General features: G+C 50.7%; 1 protein-coding gene across 2 annotated transcripts in view; it reads left to right on the top strand.

Moving 5' to 3' along the window:
* The window catches only part of AHNAK (AHNAK nucleoprotein), a 28,121-nt gene extending 8,381 nt beyond the window's left edge, over positions 1-19,740 (top strand). For both annotated transcript variants that reach the window (XM_054052445.1, XM_054052444.1), the window contains 3 exons: positions 2-155; positions 1,295-1,479; positions 1,558-19,740. In XM_054052445.1, the coding sequence (XP_053908420.1) occupies positions 2-155; positions 1,295-1,479; positions 1,558-18,834 (17,616 nt within the window). In that variant the 3' untranslated portion in view covers positions 18,835-19,740. The remainder of the gene's footprint in view (position 1; positions 156-1,294; positions 1,480-1,557) is intronic.
* The last annotated feature ends 631 nt before the right edge of the window (positions 19,741-20,371 follow it).

Raw genomic sequence — 20,371 nt, 5'->3', positions numbered from 1 at the left:
GATGGAGAAGGAAGAGGAGACGCGGGAGATCCTGCTCCCCAACTGGCAAGGGAGCGGCTCCCACGGCATCACCATCGACCAGACGGACGATGGCGTCTTCGTCAAACAAGTGCTGCAAAACTCCCCGGCTGCCAAGATGGGCGTCGTGAAGGAAGGTGGGACCTCGGTGGGGGAAGGACTTTGCAGGGGAGGGGGGGAAGAAACACTGGTTGGTTGTGTCTCTTTTTGCCATCTTGGCCATGCCTTGGTTGCTTCCTTCTTCCTCTTCTTCTTGGGGGAAAAACCCTCAAGTGTTGTAGATCCACCAGGCTGGAAAAGACCTCTTAGATCATGGAGTCCCACCACTCCCGTCTGCCACTAAACCATGTCCCTGAGCACTTCATCCACCCATCTTCTAAACCCCTCCAGAGATGGGGACTCCACCACCTCCCTGGGTTCCTCTGTTTTCTCCTGATGGCCAACCTGGTGCAGCTTGAGGCCGTTCCCCCTTGTCCCATCACCTGTCACTTGGGAGAAGAGCCCAGCACCCACCTCTCCAACCTCCTTTCAGGCAGAGAGCAATAAGGTCTCCCCTCAGCCTCCTCAAGGCTAACCACCCCCAGGTCCCTCCTCGTAACCCTTGAGCTTTGTTGCTCTTCTCTGGACACGCTCCAGAGCCTCAACATCCTTCCTGGAGTGAGGAGCCCAGAACTGAACCCAAGATTTGAGGTGCGGCCTCACCAGTGCTGAGTCCAGGGGCAGAGGAACTTCCCTGGACCTTCTGGTCACACCGTTTCTGATCCAAGCCAAGATGCCGTTGGCCTTCTCAGCCACCTGGGGTGTCAATCAACACCACCAGGGCCTTCTCCTCTGGGCAGCTTTCCAGCCACTTTCCCTGGTCTGGAGCTGCACAGCGTTGTGTCCTCAAGTGCAGGACCCGGCATTTGGCCTTGATGAACCTCATGTCGTTGGTCTCAGCCCATCAGTCCAACCTGTTGAGATCCCGTTGGAGATCCTCCCTCCCCTCGAGGAGATCAACGTTTCCTCCAAGCTCAGTGTCATCTGCAAACTCGCTGAGGGTCTGTTCAACGCCTTCCTCCGGGTCATTGTTGATGTTGAACAGGACTGGAGTCTTTGGGGTCATCACTCGCATCCGGCCTCCAGTTGGAGCCAACTCCATTGACCACAACTCTTTGGGTCTGGCCCGGTGTTGTTGCTCCATGTATTGCTTGAGGTGGGGTTGGGGGGTCTTCTTCTCCTTGTTTCTTCCTTTCCAAACACCTCACCTGTTGCTCTTCCGCTCTCCCGTCCCCAGGGGATCAGATTGTGGGCGCCACCATCTATTTTGACAACCTGCAATCCGGGGAAGTCACGCAGCTCCTCAACAGCATGGGCCACCACACGGTGGGCTTGCGCTTGCAACGGAAAGGGGACAGATCTCCACTGCCGGGACAGTCATGGTCACAAGACGTGTTTGCGGCCACTCCAGAAGTCGTTCTGGTGAGTGATGGGGAAGAAGGAGACAAGGAGGGGTGGAGGAAACCTCTTGGTGTTTAACAAAGACCTCTTTGTTTCCAGAGCGGAGATGATGAAGAGTACAGGAGGATCTACACGACGAAAATCAAACCCCGGCTGAAGTCGGAGGAGGTGGTGGAAATGGAGGGTGGTGGAACGCAGAGCAGGACCATTACGGTCACCAGAAAAGTGACGGCCTACACTGTTGATGTCACCAGGCACGATGGAGCCAAAGATGTTGACGTGGCTGGCCCAGAATTCCAACTTGGGATCCCAGGGGCACCCGCTGGAGGACCAAGGGTGGGAGCTTCTGCCCAGAATTTGGATGTCCACCTTGGCGAGCCTCAGTTTGGAAAACCTGGGATAACCATGTCAGGAACGCAAGTGATGGGTGTTCACTTGAAGGCCCAGGTGGACCCTCAACTGCCAGAAAACCAAGTTCCTGGTAGAGAAACTGGAAAACCTGTTGCGGTGGAGATGCCAGGACAGAATGTTTCTGGCACGGTTCTCCTGGACTCGCCCAGAATCGAAGCAAATGGACAGATGGGAAACCTGGAGGCAAGTTTTCACGTCAAGGGGCCCAGGTTGGATGGCAAAGGACAGGTTTCTGGCATGGATGTCCAAGGAGGGATGCTGTCACCTTCTGCCCCTTGTCTTCAGGGCGATATCAAAGCCCACGGAGTTGATCTTTCTTTGCCGGCGATGGAAACTCCAGGTGGAGATGTGGGAAAAATCAAGATTCCTGCTATGAAAATGCCCAAATTTGGGTTCCCAACCCCAGAATCTGGCCTCGACGCTCAAGCCCCGCAGGTGGGCACCACCGTTCCTGGGCCAACGCCGCAGGCTCCACGCGTAGATGTTGCCTCCTCACCCCTCCAGGTCACAGGACCTGAAGTTTCAGTTCCTTCAGTTAAAGTCTCAAAGCCACAGGTGGACGTGGGGTTGAAGGGCGCTGGGAAGGTCTCCTCTCCAGAACTGGAGATCCCCAGCATGAAAGGACCCAGCGTAGAGCTCCCAACTTCTGCTGTGGATGTTCCCGGCGTCAAGGGAAAGCTCAAAATTCCACACATGACCTTTCCGAAGTTTACCCCCTCGGACTCACAAGGAGAAGGTCCTACCATGGAAATGGTGCTTCCAAAGGGGGAAGTGGGACCGGCAGCATCCAAGGGAGACATTGTCGTTCCTGACGTGGCCGTCAAAGGAGAATGGAAAGGCCCCGCGTTCAAGAAGGTTGAAACGCCCCACATCTCTCTGTCCGATGTAAACCTCAACCTGAAAGGCCCTCAGGTGAAGGGAGACGTGGGTGTCACCATCCCCGGAGTGGAAGGGGATGTCAAAGGACTTGGCTCGAAGGGTCTCAAGATGGATGTAAAGGCTCCTCACGTTGAATTTGAAAGGCCGGGAGGTTCTTTGAAAGGACCCAGTGGATCCGCACCAGATGCAGACGTTCATGTGAAGGGACCCAAGCTTAAGGGAGATGTTTCCATCCCAGAGGTGGGTGGCAACTTGAAAGGACCTCAGCTTGATGTTAAAAGCCCCAAAGTGGGAACAGACCTGCCTTATGTAGATGTCAAAGGCCCCATGGTTATGATGCCAGAGGTCCATGTCAAGACCCCCAAAATATCCATGCCTGACATCGACTTGAATCTGAAAGGCCCCAAAGTGAAAGGAGACCTGGATGTTTCCGCCCCAAAACTGGAAGGGGAGCTGAAAGCACCTGGACTTGACATCAAAGGCCCCAAAGTTGACATCGGAGCGCCAGACGTGGACATCCATGGTCCAGAGGGCAAACTGAAGATGCCCAAACTGAAAATGCCCAAGTTTGGGGTCCCTGGCATGAAGGGAGAGGGCCCTGACCTTGATGTGAAGCTTCCAAAGGGCGAGGTGGACATCTCTGGTCCCAAGGTAGATATTGATGTGCCAAGTGTGGACATCAAAGGGCCAGAAGGAAAACTGAAGGGCCCTGCGGTGAAGATGCCGGAGATGCACATCACAGCTCCAAAGGTCTCCATGCCCGATGTTGATCTGAACCTGAAAGGCATCAATGTCAAGGGGGATGTGGACGTTTCCATTCCCACAGTAGAAGCTGATTTGAAGGGTCCTGAACTGGAGCTCAAAGGCCCCAAAGTTGACATTGGAGCGCCAGACGTGGACATCCATGGTCCGGAGAGCAAACTGAAGATGCCTAAACTCAAAATGCCCAAGTTTGGGGTCCCTGGCTTGAAGGGAGAGGGCCCCGACCTTGACGTGAAGCTTCCAAAGGGAGAGGTGGACATCTCTGGTCCCAAGGTAGATGTTGATGTGCCAAGCGTGGACATCAAAGGGCCAGAAGGAAAACTGAAGGGCCCCGCGGTGAAGATGCCTGACGTGAGTTTCAAGACCCCCAAAATATCCATGCCTGACATCGACTTGAATCTGAAAGGCCCCAAAGTGAAAGGAGACCTGGATGTTTCCACCCCAAAACTGGAAGGGGAGCTGAAAGCACCTGGACTTGACATCAAAGGCCCCAAAGTTGACATCGAAGCACCAGACGTGGACATCCATGGTCCAGAGGGCAAACTGAAGATGCCTAAACTCAAAATGCCCAAGTTTGGGGTCCCTGGCTTGAAGGGAGAGGGCCCCGACGTTGACGTGAAGCTTCCAAAGGGCGAGGTGGACATCTCTGGTCCCAAGGTAGATGTTGATGTGCCAAGTGTGGACATCGAAGGGCCAGAAGGAAAAGGTCTTAAATTCAAAATGCCCGAACTAAACATTCAGACCCCAAACGTATCCGTGCCAGAGACAGATCTCAGTTTGAAGGGCCCCAAACTGAAAGGAGATGCAGATCTTTCTGGTTTGAAAGCCTCTGGAGATCTAAAAGGCTCCAAAATAGATGTGGAAGGTCCTAAAGTGGAGGTTGATTTGCCTGAGGTTGACTTGGAATGTCCAGAAGGGAAAATAAAAGGCCCCAAATTTAAGATGCCAAAGCTGAACATCAAGACACCCAAAATATCGATGCCGGATGTAGATTTGAACTTGAAGGGACATAAAGTGAAAGGAGAGATGGACGTTTCCCTTCCAAACATAGAAGGTGACTTGAAAGGACCCGATGTTCAAATCAAGGCACCAAAAGTAGATGTCGAGATGCCAAATGTCAACCTGGAGTGTCCAGAAGCCAAACTGAAAATGCCCAAAATGAAATTGCCTCATTTTAATCTCTCCGGCCCAAAGGTTGAAGGAGCTGATGTAGATGTCAATCTCCCCAAAGGAAATGTCGATATTTCTGGGCCAGAGGTAGATGTTGAAGCGCCAGAGTTGGATGTTGCAGGACCAGAAGGCAAATGGAAAGGCCCCAAGTTCAAGATGCCAAAGCTGAATATCAAAACCCCCAAATTATCCATGCCAGATGTCGATTTGAACCTCAAAGGACCCAAAGCGAAAGCAGATGTGGATCTCGTGGCTCCTAAGATAGAAGGTGACTTGAAAGGACCAGAAATAGACATCAAAGGGCCCAACATAGCCGTTGAGGCACCCAATATTGATTTGGAATGCCCTGAAGGGAAGTTGAAGGGCCCCAAGTTCAAGATGCCCGAGATGCACATCAAAGCACCCAAGATCGCCATGCCTGATGTGGACATTAATCTGAAAGGGCCCAGTGTAAAAGGGGACATGGAAGTCTCAGCCCCCACGATAGAGGGTGACCTGAAGGGCCCTGAAGTGGACATCAAAGGCCCCAAAGTGGACATTGAGGCACCAGATGTGGACATTCACGGCCCAGAAGGAAAGTTCAAGATGCCCAAGTTCAAAATGCCCAAGTTTGGGATGCCCGGGCTGAAGGGTTCAGGGCCAGAAGTTGATGTGAACCTTCCAAAAGGAGACCTGGATGTTTCTGGTCCAAAGGTGGACATTGAAGGTCCAGAGCTGAACATTGAGGGTCCTGAAGGAAAGGTTAAAGGGCCCAAGTTCAAGATGCCCGAGATGCACATCAAGACACCCAAGATCTCCATGCCTGACATTGACCTGAACCTGAAGGGCCCAAAGATGAAAGGGGATGTGGACGTGTCTGTCCCCAAGCTGGAAGGTGACCTGAAGGGTCCAGATTTGGACATCAAAGGCCCCAAAGTTGATGTTGACCTTCCTGACGTTGAGCTGGAAGGTCCTGAGGGGAAACTGAAGGGCCCTAAGTTCAAGATGCCAGATTTGAACATCAAAGCACCCAAGATCTCCATGCCAGACGTCGACTTCCATCTGAAGGGCCCCAAACTGAAAGGAGACGTGGATGTGTCTGTGCCCACGATCGAGGGTGACCTGAAGGGCCCTGAGGTGGACATCAAGGGCCCCAAAGTGGATATTGAGGCACCAGACATGGACATTCACGGCCCAGAAGGAAAGTTCAAGATGCCCAAGTTCAAAATGCCCAAATTTGGGATGCCCGGCTTCAAAGCGGAAGGCCCAGAGGTGGACGTCAATCTGCCAAAGGGAGACCTGGATGTTTCTGGTCCAAAGGTGGACATTGAGGGACCTGAGGTGGACATTGAAGGTCCTGAAGGAAAAATTAAAGGGCCGAAGTTCAAGATGCCCGAGATGCACATCAAGGCTCCCAAGATCTCCATGCCTGACATTGACCTGAACCTGAAAGGTCCCAAAGTCAAGGGAGACATGGACGTGTCTGTTCCAAAGATTGAAGGTGACCTGAAGGGTCCTGAAATCGACATCAAAGGTCCCAAAGTCGATGTTGACCTTCCTGACGTTGAGCTGGAAGGTCCTGAGGGGAAACTGAAGGGCCCCAAGTTCAAGATGCCAGATTTGAACATCAAAGCACCCAAGATCTCCATGCCAGACGTCGACTTCCATCTGAAGGGTCCCAAGCTGAAAGGAGACGTGGATGTGTCTGTGCCCAAGATCGAGGGTGACCTGAAGGGCCCTGAGGTGGACATCAAGGGGCCCAAAGTGGACATTGAGGCACCAGACGTGGACATTCACGGCCCAGAAGGGAAGTTCAAGATGCCCAAGTTCAAAATGCCCAAGTTTGGGATGCCCGGCTTCAAAGCGGAAGGCCCAGAGGTGGACGTCAACCTGCCAAAGGGAGACCTGGATGTTTCTGGTCCAAAAGTGGACATTGAGGGACCTGAGGTGGACATTGAAGGTCCTGAGGGAAAGATTAAAGGGCCAAAGTTCAAGATGCCCGAGATGCACATCAAGACACCAAAGATCTCCATGCCTGACATTGACCTGAACCTCAAGGGCCCCAAGCTGAAGGGAGACATGGACGTGTCTGTTCCAAAGCTGGAAGGAGACCTGAAGGGCCCTGAGGTGGACATCAAGGGCCCCAAAGTGGACATCAAGGGCCCCAAAGTGGACATTGAGGCACCAGATGTGGACATTCACGGCCCAGAAGGAAAGTTCAAGATGCCCAAGTTCAAAATGCCCAAATTTGGGATGCCCGGGCTGAAGGGTTCAGGCCCAGAAGTTGATGTGAACCTCCCAAAAGGAGACTTGGATGTTTCTGGTCCGAAGGTGGATATTAAAGGTCCAGAGGTGGACATTGAGGGTCCTGATGGAAAAGTTAAAGGTCCCAAGTTCAAGATGCCCGAGATGCACATCAAGACACCCAAGATCTCCATGCCTGACATTGACCTGAACCTGAAAGGTCCCAAAGTGAAGGGAGGAGCTGATGTTTCCCTTCCAAAATTAGAAGGTGGCTTGGAAGGTCCTGATGTGAGTATTAAAGGTCCAAAGCTGGATGTTGATGTTCCCGATGTTGACATTGGAGGCCCTGAGGGAAAATGGAAGGGCCCCAAGTTCAAGATGCCAGAGATGCATATGAAGGCACCTAAATTTTCGATGCCCGATGTCGATCTCAACTTGAAAGGTCCCAAAATGAAGGGAGAAATGGATGTTTCTGTACCAAAACTAGAAGGTGATGTGAAAGTACCAGATCTGGAGCTAAAAGGGCCCAAAGTGGATATTGAGGTGCCAGATGTTGATCTGGAAGGTCCAGAAGGAAAGATAAAGGGTCCGAAGTTCAAGATGCCTGAGATGCACTTCAAAGCCCCCAAGATCTCCATGCCAGACTTTGACCTGAACCTGAAGGGCCCCAAAGTGAAAGGAGACGTGGACATTTCTGTTCCAAAAATTGAGGGAGACTTGAAAGGCCCAGATGTTGACATCAAAGGCCCTAAACTGGATGTTGACCTTCCTGATGTTGAGCTGGAAGGTCCAGAAGGGAAACTGAAGGGCCCCAAGTTCAAGATGCCAGATTTGAACATCAAAGCACCCAAGATCTCCATGCCAGACTTTGACCTGAACCTGAAGGGCCCCAAAGTGAAAGGAGACGTGGATGTTTCCCTTCCAAAAATGGAAGGTGATTTGAAAGGCCCGGATGTTGACATCAAAGGCCCTGAACTGGATGTAGATCTTCCTGATGTGGATCTGGAGTGTCCAGAAGCAAAAATTAAAGGTCCCAAGTTCAAGATGCCCGAGATGCACTTCAAGACACCCAAGATCTCCATGCCTGACATCGATTTGAACCTGAAGGGCCCAAAGCTGAAGGGAGACGTGGATGTTTCTGCCCCCAAACTAGAGGGTGATTTGAAAGGCCCTGAGATGGACATCAAAGGTCCAAAACTGGACATCGAAGCTCCAGATGTCGAGGTTGAGCTCCCAGAAGGGAAGTTGAAAGGCCCCAAATTTAAGATGCCTGAGATGCATTTCAGGGCCCCCAAGATCTCCATGCCGGACTTTGATCTGAACCTCAAAAGTCCCAAAGTGAAAGGAGACGTTGCTGTTTCCATTCCCAAGTTAGAAGGTGACCTAAAAGGGCCAGAGGTTAAATTAGAAGGTCCGAAAGTGGACATTGAAGTGCCGGATGTTGATCTGGAAGGTCCAGAAGGAAAGATAAAGGGTCCAAAGTTCAAGATGCCTGAGATGCACTTCGAAGCCCCCAAGATCTCCATGCCAGACTTTGACCTGAACCTGAAGGGCCCCAAAGTGAAAGGAGACGTGGATGTCTCTGTTCCAAAAATCGAGGGAGACTTGAAAGGCCCAGATGTTGATATCAAAGGCCCTAAACTGGATGTTGACCTTCCTGATGTTGAGCTGGAAGGTCCAGAAGGAAAGGTTAAAGGTCCCAAGTTCAAAATGCCTGAGATGCACATCAAGACACCCAAGATCTCCATGCCTGACATTGACCTGAACCTGAAAGGCCCAAAGATGAAGGGGGACGTGGACGTGTCTGTCCCCAAGCTGGAAGGTGACCTGAAGGGTCCAGATTTGGACATCAAAGGCCCCAAAGTCAATGTTGACCTTCCCGACGTTGAGCTGGAAGGTCCTGAGGGGAAACTGAAGGGCCCCAAGTTCAAGATGCCAGATTTGAACATCAAAGCACCCAAGATCCCCATGCCAGACGTCGACTTCCATCTGAAGGGCCCCAAACTGAAAGGAGACGTGGATGTGTCTGTGCCCAAGATTGAGGGTGACCTGAAGGGCCCTGAGGTGGACATCAAGGGCCCCAAAGTGGATATTGAGGCACCAGACGTGGACATTCACGGCCCAGAAGGAAAGTTCAAGATGCCCAAGTTCAAAATGCCCAAGTTTGGGATGCCCGGCTTCAAAGCAGAAGGCCCAGAGGTGGACGTCAACCTGCCAAAGGGAGACCTGGATGTTTCTGGTCCAAAGGTGGACATTGAAGGTCCAGAGCTGGACATTGAGGGTCCTGAGGGAAAAATTAAAGGGCCGAAGTTCAAGATGCCCGAGATGCACATCAAGGCTCCCAAGATCTCCATGCCTGACATTGACCTGAACCTAAAAGGTCCCAAAGTCAAGGGTGGTGTGGATGTGTCTGTCCCTAAGCTAGAAGGTGACCTGAAGGGTCCAGATTTGGACATCAAAGGCCCCAAAGTTGATGTTGACCTTCCTGACGTTGAGCTGGAAGGTCCTGAGGGGAAACTGAAGGGCCCTAAGTTCAAGATGCCAGATTTGAACATCAAAGCACCCAAGATCTCCATGCCAGACGTCGACTTCCATCTGAAGGGCCCCAAACTGAAAGGAGACGTGGATGTGTCTGTGCCCAAGATCGAGGGTGACCTGAAGGGCCCTGAGGTGAACATCAAGGGCCCCAAAGTGGACATTGAGGCACCAGACGTGGACATTCACGGCCCAGAAGGAAAGTTCAAGATGCCCAAGTTCAAAATGCCCAAGTTTGGGATGCCCGGCTTCAAAGCGGAAGGCCCAGAGGTGGACGTCAACCTGCCAAAGGGAGACCTGGATGTTTGTGGTCCAAAAGTGGACATTGAGGGACCTGAGGTGGATACTGAAGGTCCTGAAGGAAAAATTAAAGGGCCGAAGTTCAAGATGCCCGAGATGCACATCAAGGCTCCCAAGATCTCCATGCCTGACATTGACCTGAACCTGAAAGGTCCCAAAGTCAAGGGAGACATGGACATATCTGTTCCAAAGATTGAAGGTGACCTGAAGGGTCCTGAAATCGACATCAAAGGTCCCAAAGTCGATGTTGACCTTCCTGACGTTGAGCTGGAAGGTCCTGAGGGGAAACTGAAGGGCCCCAAGTTCAAGATGCCAGATTTGAACATCAAAGCACCCAAGATCTCCATGCCAGACGTCGACTTCCATCTGAAGGGTCCCAAGCTGAAAGGAGACGTGGATGTGTCTGTGCCCAAGATTGAGGGTGACCTGAAGGGCCCTGAGTTGGACATCAAAGGCCCCAAAGTGGACATTGAGGCACCAGACGTGGACATTCACGGCCCAGAAGGGAAGTTCAAGATGCCCAAGTTCAAAATGCCCAAGTTTGGGATGCCCGGCTTCAAAGCAGAAGGCCCAGAGGTGGACGTCAACCTGCCAAAGGGAGACCTGGATGTTTCTGGTCCAAAAGTGGACATTGAAGGTCCAGAGCTGGACATTGAGGGTCCTGAAGGAAAAATTAAAGGGCCGAAGTTTAAGATGCCCGAGATGCACATCAAGGCTCCCAAGATCTCCATGCCTGACATTGACCTGAACCTGAAAGGTCCCAAAGTCAAGGGAGACATGGACGTGTCTGTTCCAAAGATTGAAGGTGACCTGAAGGGTCCCGAAATTGACATCAAAGGTCCCAAAGTCGATGTTGACCTTCCCGACGTTGAGCTGGAAGGTCCTGAGGGGAAACTGAAGGGCCCTAAGTTCAAGATGCCAGATTTGAACATCAAAGCACCCAAGATCTCCATGCCAGACGTCGACTTCCATCTGAAGGGCCCCAAGCTGAAAGGAGACGTGGATGTGTCTGTGCCCAAGATTGAGGGTGACCTGAAGGGCCCTGAGTTGGACATCAAAGGCCCCAAAGTGGACATTGAGGCACCAGACGTGGACATTCACGGCCCAGAAGGGAAGTTCAAGATGCCCAAGTTCAAAATGCCCAAGTTTGGGATGCCCGGCTTCAAAGCGGAAGGCCCAGAGGTGGACGTCAACCTGCCAAAGGGAGACCTGGATGTTTCTGGTCCAAAGGTGGACATTGAAGGTCCAGAGGTGGACATTGAGGGTCCTGAAGGAAAAATTAAAGGGCCCAAGTTCAAGATGCCTGAGATGCACATCAAGGCACCCAAGATCTCCATGCCTGATGTTGACTTTAATCTGAAGGGCCCAAAGCTGAAGGGTGGTGTGGATGTGTCTGTTCCGAAGCTTGAAGGTGATTTGAAAGGTCCTGAGGTGGACATCAAAGGCCCCAAAGTTGACATTGAGGCACCAGATGTGGACATTCATGGCCCAGAAGGTAAAATAAAAATGCCAAAATTCAAAATGCCCAAATTTGGGCTGTCTGGGTTGAAAGGAGAAGGTCCAGAAGTTGATGTAAATCTTCCTGATGCCAATGTTGGTATTTCAGGTCCAAAGGTTGATGTTAGTGTTCCTGACCTGGACCTTGAAGGTCCAGAAGGAAAACTTAAAGGCCCCAAATTCAAGAAGCCCGACGTCCAATTCAATGTTCCTAAAATCTCGATGCCTGAGATTGACTTAAACTTGAAAAGCCCCAAAGTAAAAGCTGACATTGATCCTTCTCTTCCCAAAATTGAGGGTGAGCTGAAAGGTCCTAAGGTGGACATCAAAGGGCCAGAACTTGAGATTGAGGGACCAAAGCTTGATTTAGATGGAAAGGCTAAAAAATCAAGGTTTAAACTCCCCAAATTTGGCTTTTCGGGTCCTAAAGTGCAAAGCCCTGAGGTGGATGTGAAAGTGAAAAAACCTGACGTTGAGATATCTGGTCCGAAAGTTGATGTTCATGGTCCAGATGTGGATGTCCAGGCGAAAACCAAAGGGTCAAAGTTCAAAATGCCTTTCTTGAGTATTTCAACCCCAAAAGTTTCGATGCCGGATGTGGAGCTCAACCTAAAAGGGCATAAATTAAAAGGAGAGTTAGATGTTTCCAGCCCTAAGTTGGAAGGGGAGCTGAAAGGTCCTGAGGTGGACATCAAAGGCCCCAAAGTGGACATTGAGGCACCTGATGTGGACGTTCACGGCCCAGAAGGTAAACTCAAGATGCCCAAGTTCAAAATGCCCAAGTTTGGGATGCCTGGTGTCAAAGCAGAAGGCCCAGAGGTGAACATCAACCTGCCAAAGGGAGACCTGGATGTTTCTGGTCCAAAGGTGGAGATTGAAGGTCCAGAGGTGGATATTGAGGGTCCAGAGGGGAAGCTGAAGGGTCCAAAGTTCAAGATGCCCGAGATGAACATCAAGGCGCCCAAGATCTCCATGCCTGACATCGACCTGAATCTGAAAGGCCCCAAAGTGAAGGGGGATGTGGACGTTTCTCTTCCCCAGGTGGACCTCAACGGCGCAGATCTGCATGTGAAAGGACCAAAAGTGGATGTAGAAGTTCCTGACCTTGAGATTGAAGGTCCCAAAGGAAAACTGAAAGGCCTTAAGTTTAAGATGCCTGAAATGAACATCAAAGCTCCCAATATCTCCATGCCAGATTTTGACTTGAACTTGAAAGGTCCCAAGATAAAAGGAGATGTGGATGTTGACCTTTCAGTGCCCAAACTGGAAGGGGACTTGAGCGTGCCAGATTTCAACATCAAAGGACCAAAGGTTGACATTGATGCACCAGAGGTAGACATTGAAGGGCCAGAAGGAAAACTGAAAGGTCCCAAGTTCAAGATGCCCGACTTGAACATAAAAGCACCCAAGATCTCCATGCCTGACGCCAGCTTAAACCTCAAAGGTCCCAAACTGAAAGGTGATATTGATGTTTCTGCTCCAAAGCTGGAAGGGGACATTAAAGCTCCTGACATCAATACTGAGGGCCCCAAAGTTGACATTGAGGCACCAGATGTGGATATTCACGGCCCAGAAGGAAAATTCAAGATGCCCAAGTTCAAAATGCCCAAGTTTGGGATGCCCGGCTTCAAAGCGGAAGGCCCAGAGGTGGATGTCAACCTGCCAAAGGGAGACCTGGATGTTTCTGGTCCAAAAGTGGACATTGAGGGACCTGAGGTGGACATTGAAGGTCCTGAGGGAAAAATTAAAGGGCCGAAGTTCAAGATGCCTGAGATGCACATCAAGACACCAAAGATCTCCATGCCTGACATTGACCTGAACCTCAAGGGCCCCAAGCTGAAGGGAGACATGGACGTGTCTGTTCCCAAGCTGGAAGGTGACTTGAAAGGTCCTGATTTGAACATCAAAGGCCCCAAAGTCGACATAGATGTTCCGGATGTAGAGATTGATGGACCAGATGGAAAACTGAAAGGCCCCAAGTTCAAGATGCCCGAGATGCATTTCAAGGCCCCCAAAATGTCCAGGCCAGACTTTGATCTGAATCTGAAAGGCCCGAAAGTGAAGGGGGATGTGGACGTGTCTTTGCCGTGTGTGGAAGGTGACCTGAAAGGGCCAAAAGTTGATATTAAAGGTCCTGAGATGGATGTAGGAGCCCCAGATGTTCAAATCGAAGGCCCAGAAGGAAACTTAAAGGGTCCGAAGTTCAAGATGCCTGAGATGCACTTCAAAGCCCCCAAGATCTCCATGCCAGACTTTGACCTGAACCTGAAGGGCCCCAAAGTGAAAGGAGATGTGGATGTCTCTCTTCCAAAAATCGAGGGAGACTTGAAAGGCCCAGATGTTGACATCAAAGGCCCTAAACTGGACGTAGACCTTCCTGATGTTGAGCTGGAAGGTCCAGAAGGAAAGGTTAAAGGTCCCAAGTTCAAGATGCCTGAGATGCACATCAAGACACCCAAGATCTCCATGCCTGACATTGACCTGAACCTGAAGGGCCCAAAGATGAAAGGGGATGTGGACGTGTCTGTCCCCAAGCTGGAAGGTGACCTGAAGGGTCCAGATTTGGACATCAAAGGCCCCAAAGTTGATGTTGACCTTCCTGACGTTGAGCTGGAAGGTCCTGAGGGAAAGTTGAAGGGCCCCAAGTTCAAGATGCCAGATTTGAACATCAAAGCACCCAAGATCTCCATGCCAGACGTCGACTTCCATCTGAAGGGTCCCAAACTGAAAGGAGACGTGGATGTGTCTGTGCCCAAGATTGAGGGTGACCTGAAGGGCCCTGAGGTGGACATCAAGGGCCCCAAAGTGGATATTGAGGCACCAGATGTGGACATTCACGGCCCAGAAGGGAAGTTCAAGATGCCCAAGTTCAAAATGCCCAAGTTTGGGATGCCCGGCTTCAAAGCGGAAGGCCCAGAGGTGGACGTCAACCTGCCAAAGGGAGACCTGGATGTTTCTGGTCCAAAGGTGGACATTGAAGGTCCAGAGGTGGACATTGAGGGTCCTGAAGGAAAAATTAAAGGGCCGAAGTTCAAGATGCCCGAGATGCACATCAAGACACCCAAGATCTCCATGCCTGACATTGACCTGAACCTGAAAGGTCCCAAAGTCAAGGGAGACATGGACGTGTCTGTTCCAAAGATTGAAGGTGACCTGAAGGGTCCTGAAATCGACATCAAAGGTCCCAAAGTCGATGTTGACCTTCCTGACGTTGAGCTGGAAGGTCCTGAGGGGAAACTGAAGGGCCCCAAGTTCAAGATGCCAGATTTGAACATCAAAGCACCCAAGATCTCCATGCCAGACGTCGACTTCCATCTGAAGGGCCCCAAGCTGAAAGGAGACGTGGATGTGTCTGTGCCCAAGATCGAGGGTGACCTGAAGGGCCCTGAGGTGAACATCAAGGGCCCCAAAGTGGACATTGAGGCACCAGACGTGGACATTCACGGCCCAGAAGGAAAGTTCAAGATGCCCAAGTTCAAAATGCCCAAGTTTGGGATGCCCGGCTTCAAAGCGGAAGGCCCAGAGGTGGACGTCAACCTGCCAAAGGGAGACCTGGATGTTTCTGGTCCAAAGGTGGACATTGAAGGTCCAGAGGTGGAGATTGAAGGTCCAGAAGGGAAGCTGAAGGGCTCCAAGTTCAAGATGCCAGATTTGAACATCAAGACGCCCAAGATCTCCATGCCAGACTTGGATCTGAACCTGAAAGGCCCCAAAGTGAAGGGAGATGTAGATGTTTCCATGCCAGGAGTTGAATGTGACTTGAAAGGTCCTGAGGTTGATCTCAGTGCTCCTAAATTAGACATTGGTGCCCCTGATGTTGACATTGAAGGCCCTGAGGGTAAATTCAAGCTCCCTAAATTCAAAATGCCCAAGTTTTCCATGCCTGGTTTGAAAGGGGAGGGAGTGGATGTGAATCTTCCAAAGGGAGACGTGGACATTTTGGGCCCCCGCATAGAGGTAGAAGCTCCTGATCTGCATGTGGATGGCAAAGTCAAAGGTCCCAAATTCACCATGCCTGAAATGCACATCAAGACTCCCAAGGTCTCCATCCCTGATGTCGACTTTAACATCAAGGGGCCTCAACTGAAAGGAGACATAGATGTTTCTGGACCCAGGCTTGAAGGTGACTTGAAAGCACCTCAACTTGATGTGAAAGCCCCCAAAATTGCTGTTGAGGTTCCTGAGGTGACCATTGAAGGACCAGAAGGGAAACTCAAAGGTCCAAAATTCAAGATGCCAGAAATGCACATCAAGGCGCCCAAGTTCTCCATGCCTGATGTTGACTTTAACCTAAAAGGCCCCAAGCTGAAGGGAGACGTGGATGTCTCGGCACCGAAGTTGGAAGGGGATTTGCAGTGTCCAGATGTTGATATCAAAGGCCCCAAGTTGGACATTGAGGGACCAGATGTGAACATCGAAGGGCCTGATGGAAAATTGAAAGGCCCCAGGATCAAAATGCCAGACATGCACATCAAGACCCCCCAGATCTCCATGCCGGACATAGACCTGAACCTGAAGGGACTGAGGGTGAAAGGCGACGCTGACCTTCAGGGCCCAAAGCTTGAAGGGGGTCTGAAGGGTCCTGAAGTTGACATTAAAGGTCCCAAAGTAGAGATTGAAGGCCCAGAGGTTGATGTTGATGGTCTGGAGGGCAAAGTGAAGATGCCTAAAATGAAGCTGCCCAAGTTTGGCTTTAAAGGAGAAGGTCCTGATGTGGACGTGAACCTGCCAAAGGCAGAAGTGGATCTTTCAGGTCCCAAGGTTGATATCAATGTCCCAGATGTGAGCATCGAAGGTCCAGAGGGAAAAGTGAAAGGTCCTAAACTGAAGATGCCAGAAATGCATGTACCTAAAATCTCGATGCCTGAGATAGACTTGAGTTTGAAAGGGCACAAAACGAAGGGAGGGTTTGATGTGTCAACCCCAAAGATAGAAGGCAGCCTGAAAGGTCCTGAAGTTGATATCAAAGGCCCAGAACTTGGAGTCAAAGGCCCTGAAGCTGACATTGAATGTCCTGACCTGAACATTGAAAGCCCGGAGGCAAACGTCAAACTTCCCAAGTTTAAGAAGTCAAAGTTTGGATTTGGGATGAAAAGCCCGAAGGCAGAGGTGAAAGTCTCAGGGGCAGAAGTGGATCTACCTGAGGTGGAGATGAATGTGGAGGCTCCTGATGTCAACATTGCTGGAAAGGGAAAGAAGAGCAAGTTCAAGATGCCAAAGCTTCACGTCAGTGGCCCAAAAGTGAAAGGAAAGAAAGGTGGGTTTGATGTGAATGTGGCTGGTGGGGAGCTTGATGCCAATTTGAAATCTCCTGACCTGGAGATGAATGTGGCTGGTCCGGATGTGACAATAAAAGGTGAAGCTGCAGTGAAGTCCCCCAAAGGGAAGAAACCCATGTTTGGGAAAATCTCCTTCCCAGACGTTGAATTTGATCTTAAATCACACAGATTCAAAGGAGATGCCCCCAAAATAGAGGGGGAACTCAAAGCACCTGATCTAGAAGTCTCTGTGCCAACGGTCAAAGGCGATGTGAAAGGCCCAAGTCTCAATGTGGATGTTGAATCTTCTGATCTGAGCCTGAAGAAACCAAAGATCAAACTTCCCAGTGGGCAAGTGGGCATAGGTGACTTGAAAATTGAGGGGGACCTGAAAGGACCCACTGTTGACACTGCCGTCCCCTCCATCCCAGTGCCAGATGTTGACTTAAATGTGAAAGGACCAAAAGTAAGAGGTGAAGTCAGTGTTCCTGGAGTAGAACTGGAAGGTCCTGAAGGAAAGCTGAAGTTGCCCAAAGTGGGGAAAATGGGTCTCGGTCTGGAAATGCCAGATGCAAGCTTGGACATCTCGGCCCCGGCTGTGGAAGGAAGTGGGAGCCTCCCTTCAGCTGATGTGAACCTTGGAGGTGTTGATGTAAAGCTCAAAGGGCCCCAAATCTCTGGACCCGATTTTGATGGAAACCTGAAAGGACCAAAAATCAAGGGAGATCTGGATGTTTCGAGTTCTATTGAAGGGCCAAACATCAACCTGGACACATCAGGCATCGACATCGGAGGCTTGGGAGGAAAGCTGAAGCTGCCAAAGATTAAATCCCCCACTGTGGAGGGACCTGATCTGAGCGTGAAAGGAGGTATCGACTGCTCCATCCCACAAGCGGAGGTGGATGCGAAAGCCCCGGGTGCAAAGCTCAATCTCGGCATCCCGAGTGTTGATATCAAAGGGCCCTCAGTGGATGTTTCTGCCCCAGATTTGGATGTCAACCTGAAAGGACCAAAGTTGAAAGGAGATCTCGATGTTTCTGCTGGTGTTAAATCCCCTAAAATATCAGTAGACGCTCCCGGTGCTGGCTTTGAAATTCTGGGTGGCACCATCAAGCTCCCGTCCCTCAAGCTCCCTCAGTTTGGTATTTCCAGTCCTGGTGTGGATGGAGCTGATGGGAGTGTCAGTCTTGAAGGCCCTCAGGTGAAAGGAGGCCCCAAGAGCTCAGGGGTTGGTGTTGGATTGGAAGGACCTGATGTAGAATTGAAAGGGCCTAAATTTCAAATGCAGTCACCGGGCGTTTCCTTGCCGGACGTCGACCTGAAGCTGAAAGGACCAAACCTACAGGGTGATGTAAATGTTGCTGGTGAAATCAAAGGCCCCAAAGTCAACGTGGAAGCACCTCATGTTGACCTTAAGGAGCCTGGAGCGGGCATCCACCTTGATTCTCCTGCCTTGGAAGCGTCTGCGCTGAAAGTCTCTGGGTCAGGTTTTAACGTCAATGTGAAAGGGCCGAAGATCAAAGGTGGTGCCACCATCTCTGGGGAGGCGACAGCTCCAGCTGTGAGTGTTGGTGGGGGAGGTCTTCACGTTACCAGCCCAAAGGGTGGAAGCGGAGGTACCACAGAATGTAGCCTAGGAAAGGTATCGTTCCCTAAGCTGCGAATGCCTAAATTTGTGTTTTCCGAACCTGAGGTGAAGGGCAGGGAGATGGGAGTTGATGTGGAGTTCCCTGGGGCAGATGTCAATCTCCAAGCTGGCGCCGCAGAGCTGGAGTCGGAGGACGTGGAGGTCAGACTCAAGAAATCCAAAATCAAAATGCCCAAGTTCAATTTTTCCAAGCAGAAGGGGAAGAGCAGCAGTGGCCTGGGCTCCCCAGAGGTTTCAGGGTCTGTTTCAGGATCTAAAGGTGATCTGAAGAGCTCCAAGGTCAGTTTGGGTTCAGCAGAAGGCGAGCTGGATGGGGCAGAGGGTCCACCAGCCAAAGGGAAGTTCTCCCTCTTCAAGAGCAAGAAGACGCGCCACCGGTCGTCGTCCTTCAGTGATGAGCGCTCCTCCCACTCAACTCCCACGGGAACCCTGGAGCTGGACATCTCATCGGGCACCGAGAAGGGAAAACATGGCAAAATGAAATTCGGGACGTTTGGGGGAATCGGCTCCAAAACTAAAGGTTGTTACGAGGTGACGGGAAGTGACGAAGAGATGGGGAAGGTGCAAGGCAGCGGCGTCTCCTTGGCATCCAAAAAATCCCGCTTGTCCTCCTCTTCCAGCAACGACAGCGGGACGAAAAGTGGGTTCCGTTTGCCCGGAGTGGAGTTGACGGTGGCCAAGAAGAAGGAGTAATGGGGCTGTACATAAGTGCCTGTGTATATAAGGAGCCCGTCCCGCCTTTGTACATATATTTTGTAGCTTGGGCTACTTCCAACCTCAACAAGGGCGTCAGCAGGGTCCGGTGGGAAGCACCTGGAGCTCCATGGTCGCCTCCAGCTTCTCCGCGCTCAAGACTTCAGCTTCTGCATGAAAACGCCGAGAGCTTCAGTTTACTTTAGCGAGCTATTTTTGATATTTTTTTTCCTTCCCCATTTTACTGATTTTTTTTCAGTGTTTTGGTTCATGGAAACGAGGGTTTTTGTTGTTGTTGTTGTTGTTGTTTTCTCCGTCTTAACGATCTTTTTTTCTTGGCTTTGATTCATGGGGTTGAAACTTCTCACAGCCCAACAGAGCTGTTAAAACCCACCCTGTAACCGAGACGCGGGCATGGAATTCCTGCACCAGGGTTGGGACAAACAAGCCGAGTGCTTCCCGGGGCTTGGTTGCGTAAGAAGATGATATCAAATAACCTCCAGGAGGGAGAGGACGGTCAACAGGCACAGAGCTGTGCAGGAAATATCTTGGAATTTTTGCATCTTGCCACTAAAAAACCCAGTTTTGTTATTTTTTTTTTTTTTTTTAAATTTTTAATGATGTTTTCTCTGTCAGCTCTGCACATTTGTTCCATTATTTGTATTATAAGAGGGAAAAAAAATGTGTCTTGGTTACGGTGCGAAAACGTGCAATGGCTGCTTTTCTGGCATTTGGTATTGTTTTTTGTTAACAAGTATTATCCGGAGTTTAAAAAAAAAACCAAAGGAACCCCCCCCCCAAAAAAAATAAAAGCAACCCCTCTTTCAGCACTTTAATGGCAAATTAATTGAGAATGTAAGAAGAAATGATTGTGTAAAAGGCAAATAAAAAGTTTATTAACCATGATTCAGCAGAACAGCTGCCATTGTGTCATTTGGCTTTGCTGCTTGGATGATGGAATGGGTTTGGAGTGGAAGGGACCACCAGTTCCACCCCTGTGCCATGGGCAGGGACACCTTCAGATGGATCAGGTTCCTCCAAGCTCCATCCAACCTCACCTTGAACACTCAGGGATGGAGATTCAGCAGAACTGCTGATATGGTGTCACTCAGCTTCATAGGTTGAGGGTTAATCATGGAATCATGCAATGGTTTGGGTTGGAAGGGACCTCAAAGCCCACCCAGTTCCACCCCCCTGCCATGGGCACAACTTCAACTGGATCCAGTTGCTCCAAGGCCCATCCAACCTGGCCTTGAACCCCTCCAGGGATGGGGCAGCCACCACTGCCCTGGACAACCTGGGCCAGGGCCTCCCCACCCTCACAGGAGAACATTTCTTCCTAAGATCTCATCTAAGCGTCCTCACAGCCCCTTCAAACTCCCCCAAAAATGTGACTTTCACCCCCAAATCCCATCACAACTGATCCTGAAACGTGACTTTCACCCCAATTAAGCAACTTCCACACCATATGCCTTCACAAACACCCAAGAAATCTGACTTTTTTTTCCCAAAATGCCCTCACCAACTCCCCAAAATG

The sequence above is a fragment of the Cuculus canorus genome, chromosome 34, assembly GCF_017976375.1.
Source record: "Cuculus canorus isolate bCucCan1 chromosome 34, bCucCan1.pri, whole genome shotgun sequence".
Taxonomy (NCBI): domain Eukaryota; kingdom Metazoa; phylum Chordata; class Aves; order Cuculiformes; family Cuculidae; genus Cuculus; species Cuculus canorus.
Note: the sequence above shows the minus strand (reverse complement) of the source record. Positions and strands in the feature narration are given on the sequence as shown.